This window comes from Bison bison, unplaced genomic scaffold (genome assembly GCF_000754665.1).
Source record: "Bison bison bison isolate TAMUID 2011002044 unplaced genomic scaffold, Bison_UMD1.0 scf7180017864383, whole genome shotgun sequence".
Classification (NCBI taxonomy): domain Eukaryota; kingdom Metazoa; phylum Chordata; class Mammalia; order Artiodactyla; family Bovidae; genus Bison; species Bison bison.
The window spans coordinates 6,147,091-6,154,219 of NW_011494955.1; the positions used below are offsets into that span (position 1 = coordinate 6,147,091).

At 41.5% G+C, this 7,129-nt stretch overlaps 1 protein-coding gene across 1 annotated transcript in view; it reads right to left on the reverse strand.

Annotated features, from left to right (window-relative positions):
- Positions 1-1,305, reverse strand: part of LOC105001715 (keratin, type II cytoskeletal 6C-like) — a 4,975-nt gene extending 3,670 nt beyond the window's left edge. The window contains exons 1-2 of the mRNA XM_010858087.1: positions 766-1,305; positions 146-165 (exon numbers count right to left, since the gene is read on the reverse strand). Of these exons, the coding sequence (XP_010856389.1) occupies positions 146-165; positions 766-1,305 (560 nt within the window). The remainder of the gene's footprint in view (positions 1-145; positions 166-765) is intronic.
- Between the last annotated feature and the right edge of the window lie 5,824 nt (positions 1,306-7,129).

Sequence of the window (7,129 nt, forward strand, 5' to 3'; positions counted from 1 at the left end):
CTTTAGCTTCACACCACACAGATCTCATGGCCAAGTTTCCCCAGGGAGCTGTCAGATGTTCCCTCCCTCTCACTTATGGAGACTGTCAGTCAGTGACTTTCAACCCTTCCTGTCTTCCTCGTGACAAGAACAAGCACAAATGTACTTTATCATAGCATTTTTCTCCTATTGCACAGAGCTTTTACAAAGCACATGCCTCAGTTAAAGGGATATCAGATGTTTATAATCTAATGATTAGATTCCAATTCTATAATGATTGAATTTAATCTTGTTTCCCATATAGTGCATGAATCCGGCTGATACAAAGCCCCTTAAGGCTCATTTTCTGGTTCTACAGGTGAGTATTTCTATGGATATATACTTGAGTTGTTTTTCCTCAAACTCCCTTTTGTTTTTTGCTTTCTTTCCTCCATCCAGCATCCATCTATGACTCAAATGCAGTTTCCACTGCAATACCCTTTTAACTTCTTAGACCATCCAGAAGATCAAGCCATCTCATTGCATTCTCTCATTTCCTGTTCTTTCCTTCAGGATTATCAAGAACTGTGACTATTTCTTTGGCAGGAATGGGGCCATGAGTAGTTATAAATGATTTCCATCACCTTCTACATGGGGTCCACATGTAACCTGTCCTGTATCCCAGTGGAGAGCTCGCCTGAGTCCCACCCTCCTCTCCCCCGAGTCTCCCCTCCGGTAGAACAGGTCTCTTAGTTGGCTCTCTTGGGCACTCTGCAATCCCCACTAGGGCAGATGCTCCCAGCTCACCTTGTCGATGAAGGAGGCAAACTTGTTGTTGAGGGTCTTGATCTGCTCCCGCTCCTCAGTCCTCACCCGCTGGATGGTGGGGTCGATTTGCAGGTTGAGGGGAGTCAGGAGACTCTGGTTGACAGTGACCTCTTGGATGCCTCCAGGGGGGCACACAGGGAAGCCAGGACCACCAAAGCCACCTCCGAAGCCAGCTCCACCACCAAGCCCAAAGCCACTACCAGCCCCAGCACCAAAACCAAATCCACTCCCGGCTCCACCTCCGAAGCCATAGCCAACTCCAATTCTGCCGCCATAGCCACCACCAATGACACAGCTGCCCCCTGCGATGGAGATCCTCTTGGAGCCCCCCAGGCCATAGAGGCTGCGGCTGCCAAAGCCAGCTCCTCCACACACTCCAGCGAGGCCACCACTGCCCCTGGAGCGGGACAGGGACACGCTGCTGAAGCCAGAGCGGCACACCCCAGGGACTCTGGCTGAGCCGGCACTGAAGCCCCTGCGGCTGATGCTTTGGGTCTTCACGGTGGATTTGCAAGACATGGTTCCTGAAGAAGCAGAGACTGAGGAAGGAGCGAGGGGTGCAGTGCAGAGCTGAGAGGAGCAGGTCTGTAAGAGGAGCTTCCCAGCAGCAGCTTATATATGGAGAAAATGGGCTGGGCTCAGTCCTGGAAGGTGAGCCTGCAGGTTGGGAAGGGCCAGGCTTTACAAAGAGTGAGATCACATCTGGTTTATTAGAAAAGTTGTAAAATGTGAAGATTGCATATTTGGTTTCCTTTAGTCAGGGAAAATTTCTCCTGCCTTCCAGCTTTGACAGCTCTGAGTACAGTAAGACTAGTCTCAACTCACTGAGCTGGGAGTTAGTCAGCAACTCACACAAAGATTCTCCATGTAATGCTCGTGTGTGAAATGTACTGAGGCTCATTTGCCCTGGTGTTTTACCCACCAGCCAGAAATCCTGGAGAGCAAAATAGCCTAGCTTTTCTTATAATAATAATTATTATGTTTGTCATTAATTACAGAAGCTAAACATGACTTTTTTTTTGCTTTCCTCAAAATTTCCCACAGGTAGGTATGTAGATTTGCAATATAAATGGGTCTCTGTATGCCTATCACTGGATTTTATAAAAATTAATTTCTCATGATCAGTTTTATATCCTCTACACTCTCATGGAATTCCCTATCAACTCTAATATACTGAAAAGCAGTTCCCAAATATCTTCTTTCATCTTTAGAATACAATTCAATATTTATCTGTAAATGAGTTGCTCTTTTGCACACACCCTTTATATATCCTTAATACCTAGATGTTCATTAACATCCAGAAGTATTTATTTAATCTTGGAAAAGTCTGTTTTTGTTATTTATATTTTGTGTCTTGCTTTTCCAAATCAGGATTCTAACAAGTTCCATAAATCTTGTGTTTGGGTGATGTATTTAATGTATTATATTTTTATAATATTGAAGGTCATTAAATCTGCCTCCATCTTTCCACTTGCAGTTTATTTGTGAAAAAAAAAAAAAGAGAGAAATGGTTTTATTTATGTTTTCCTGTTGTCCAATGTGGGAGTGTTAATTTGCATCATCATGTCATCTTCTTTAAGGTGGTCTCAAGTCTTTCTTGTATCCTATAACTGACAGTTCAAACTAGAAGCTTAATATGCTATCTCTTTAAACATTACAGTTATAAATGTCAGAATGCCTATTTATATACATAATATTGATATTTACACATCGACTTATTCATTTTAAAATATCAAATAAGTAATACACGACTTACATGCTCAAGGCCATTCCCAGCCCTATATAGTAAGACAGGTAAAGATGTTACCATTCCCTGTGTATCCTTGTAGTCACCTCACTTAAATATTTCTGTGCTTCTCCTAGGGCATGTGTGAAGCACGTGAGAATATATATTGAATATACACATATATGTGAGATATATATATATATATATACTCTTTTACAGTTATGGTATATGCACTTTGTCTCCCACATCTCTGTTCTCTCTCGGTTCTCATGCAGCATTCTCTGAGTACTATTTCCTATGGGTTGTTTTCTTCACCTTTATCTGTGATCCATTGTTGTGCATCAGCAAGGTCTTGTGCTGTTTTCAGCCTGGCCTTCATTTCCACAATGCCTTTATTTTTTCTCTACTACTTATCTGCAGTTTGCCAGCTAATATTTTAATCTTCTATTTCTCACTCTATTGCCCCTTGGCTTTATTATTTCATTATGTTTGTTTCATTGCCTCTTAGGAAATATTTTACCGTGACTTCTTGCTATTGAATGTTTTCTGAGTGCCTCTTGCTTTTCCTTTTCCTTGTGTTTTTTGTTTGCTTGTTTATTTGTTTGCTTTCATGTGAAGTGTCCTTTGTGGGTCCTGGAATGGTTCCTTCCTAATGAGGGCTCATCTCTGAATGATTTGAGATCCTTCTGGACTTGCCTTTACAGACAGTCTTCTGGGAGGAGAGGCCAGGCCACAACCAGAATAACAGGAATTCTCAGTAGGACACAGGCTGTATAAATAGTTCTTTTAATTTTAATTCTTCCAAGCCAAGGAAGATGTCTGCAGAGTGGCTCACAGTTCAGTCTGTTTTCTTTGCTTCTCCAACAACAAGCTGCCAATAGGCATTGCCTCTGATTCCTTGCCCAACCCTGCCTTCCCTGTGTCTTGAAACTTCAGCGCAAATAGGCTCTGCCTATAGCCCACACACCCACTTCTGACTGTTGCAAAGACTGATTCTTCAATTCTTGGATATGCACCTGAGGACGTGTTCTTCACATTCACGCAGTAGGAGTTGCATGAGTCATAGGTGCCTGGCAACGGGAGACCTCAGGGTTAGCTTTGTGTACTGTTCTTCTATGTTTCCCACATTGTTTAGTTTTGATCCGTCTGTTTTCGAGAGTGTTCTTCACTGGATTTTCTGAGATGTGCATTGAAGACGTCTTCTCTCTGAATTTTCCCAACATCTGTGATTGTTTTCTCTTTTTCTGTAGGAAGGATTTTGTATTCTTTTTTTTTTAATTGAAGGAATTTAAGATGTTTTCCTTTTGGTGGCTGAGGGTGGAGATTACTTTTATGATTCTTGTTCTCCTTGTTTGGTTTAAGGCAATTTCTAAGAAAGAAAGATGCCTCCATTTCAGCTACATTCAGAAGTTTCCCATTCATATATTTATATTTAAAACACATAGCATTTAAAATATTAAGTAATAATTGCTGCTAGAAACATTACTTTTCCTTTCTTGCACTGCATGGAAACTATTGGGTTCAATGAAGACATCATTGCTCAGGGCCCCCCTCCTGAGCCTGATGGGGTCACCTGAAAGTTGTCTATGATACATCAGGTTTACCATCATCAGAAATTTCATTCCCAAATATATTAGTGTTCTTCTCAGTGAAACAACCTCTTTTACTACTTAATCAAAATTTGTATCATTGGAAGTCCAGTGGATACAATGAGAGAATAGTATGTAAACAGCCATGTACCAATCTCCCAGGTTAAACACTTATCCATATTTCTCAGTATTGTCTCATCTAATCCCCCTACTTCTCTTATTGAAATCTTCTACCTTTTTGTTGATGTATTGTCAAGAAAATTAAGACATTAAGTCATTTCAATTGTCAGTATTTGCAAGCATGCCTAAGAAAGGATGACTTTTTAATCTAACTGTATAACAGTTTTGTATCTGTAGCAACAGTTGCTTCATAATGAAACTGAATGTCCATTTATGTCCACACTTCTCTGATTATTTCAAGATGTCTCTTTATGCTGGTTTACTAGAAGCAACATCCTAACTAGATTCTTGGGTCTCTTAAGATTCTTTCATACTGTAATAGATCCCTTTTTAACACCACTGATTTGTAGAAAAATTGTTTTTTTCTCTAGTATGTCTACACTTGATTTGGTTCGTTGTTTCCTGTTGGTGCCACATAACTTCTAACCCCTGTTTTTCCTATATAGTAGTTGCTGCTGCTGCTGCTACTGCTAAGTCGCTTCAGTCGTGTCCGACTCTGTGTGACCCCATAGACGGTAGCCCACCAGGCTCCCCCGTCCCTGGGATTCTCCAAGCAAGAACAGTGGAGTGGGTTGCCATTTCCTTCTCCAATGCATGAAAGTGAAAAGTGAAGGTGAAGTTGCTCAGTCGTGTCCGTCTCTTCGTGACCCCATGGACTGCAGCCCACCAGGCTTCTCCATCCATGGGATTTTCCAGGCAAGAGTACTGGAGTGGGGTGCCATTGCCTTCTCCATATATAGTAGTTACATGAGTTAATTAGACTTTTCCCATTGTTTCAGGTAAGATTATGTCCCAGTTGGTCCTGTGAGCCCATATTGCCTCAGTTTGTGAGGAACATAATACTAGCTGTCCAGTTTAGTGATGTTAAGACTGATCTGTAGTAGAGCTGTAGTTCCATCCTTATCCCTCCATTAAAAAGTGCCAAATAAATTTGTCATCTAATATTTTACCATTCATTGGTCAAGTCCCACACTGATTATTCATTAGAGGTTGCAAATTTGTAATTTTGAATTTAACATCTCTCCTCCTCATTTATCAGTTGGAAGTCATCTATAAAGAAGAAATCTTTATTGTTTATTTTTTAGATAGTAATATGTATTTTATTCAGACAGGAAAGGCAGAATAAGTGCTTCTTTCTTATAATTTTGTAATTTTCATAACAGTGAGTTGGGACCACCATAATTTCCAAATATAATGTTATTTTGGTTTTGTATGGTTGTAAATCCATAGTTCAAAAAATATATTCAATATGTTTCTGTCCAATGCAGGCATTAAACCTTTGGGGTACTTAAACTGTCCCATTTTATGCCACTTGAATTCAGATTTTCTTCTGGGTCCTTTTGACAGGGCCCCATTGGGTTCTGAAAGCTTCTTTGTTGATAAGGACGAGAAGTCTCAAGTTACCTTGTACTTACCTTGCAGTAGACATGGAATCAGTCATTTCTGTGAGTAGCTAAGGTGCCTTTTATTGGGAAATGATATTTATAAGCTAGAATTTGTATGTTATGGATGTTCATTGTTACTGGGTTCTTCTAGGTTTGAAGTCTTTTCAAAATACAGATCTAGAAATATGTGAAAACATATTAGAAAATACTTAAATCAGAAGTTTTTAGATATATTTCAAATTCAAATGGGAGAATATAGGATGATTTTATAACTATATTTCTTTTTACTATATCTGAAAAGCTTAGCTCTGAATGGCATATTCCTTATTCGCTCTATCATACAACAAACCTGATATCTGGGCTTCCCTGATAGCTCAGTTGGTAAAGAATTGGCCTGCAGTGCAGGAGACCCATTTTGATTCTTGGGTCAGGAAGATCCACTGGAAAAAGGATAGGGTACCCACGCCAGTATTCTTGGGCTTCCCTTGTGGCTCAACTGGTGAAGAATCTGCCTGCAATGTAGGAGACCTGGGTTCTATCCCTGGGTTGGGAAGATTCCCCTGGAGAAGGGAAAGGCTACCCACTCCAGTATTCCAGAATGGAGAATTCCATGGACTGTGTAGTCCATGGGGTTGCAAAGAGTTGGACATAGCTGAGTATCTTTCCCTTTCACAACAATATGAGATTCCAGATTAACTCTAGCCTTGTGGTTCCAAATAGAAGCAGGAAAAACAGATTTTCCATGATTACATTGGTTGGAGAGAAGTTTCTTAAGTGAGGAAGTACAGATATGGATGGCAATGCACTTCAAAAAGGGGTTGCTACTGTTACATGAGAAGACTGGGGACAATAAGAGTATTGGAGAAAATGGCACATTTGAGTGGACTTGCCTGTAAGACAAAAGAGGATGATTTCCCACTGCTACTTCCTTTCTGCTGTATCGGCACAGGAGCAGCTGAGAGGAGCTACCCCATGTCTGAAGTCAGGGGCGGCAGCCAAGAAGAGCTACCCCACATTTGAGGTCAGGGGAGGCGGCCGAGAGGAGCAACCCCATGTCCAAGGTCAGGAGGGGTGGCTGTGAGGAGATAACTCTCATGCAAGGTAAGAAGCAGCGGCTCCACTTTGCTGGAGCAGCCTTGAAGAGATACCCCATGTCCAAGGTAAGAAAAACCCAAGTAAGACGGTAGGTGTTGCGAGAGGGCATCAGATGGCAGACACACTGAGACCATAATCACAGAAAACTAGCTAATCTGATCACATGGACCACAGCCTTGTCTAACTCAATGAAACTAAGCCATGCCCGTGGGGCCACCCAAGACGGGCAGGTCATGGTGGAGAGGTCTGACAGAATGTGGTCCGCTGGAGAAGGGAATGGCAAACCGCTTCAGTATTCTTGCCTTGAGAACCCCATGAACAATATGAAAAGGCAAAATGATAGGATACTGAAAGGGGAACTCCCCGGG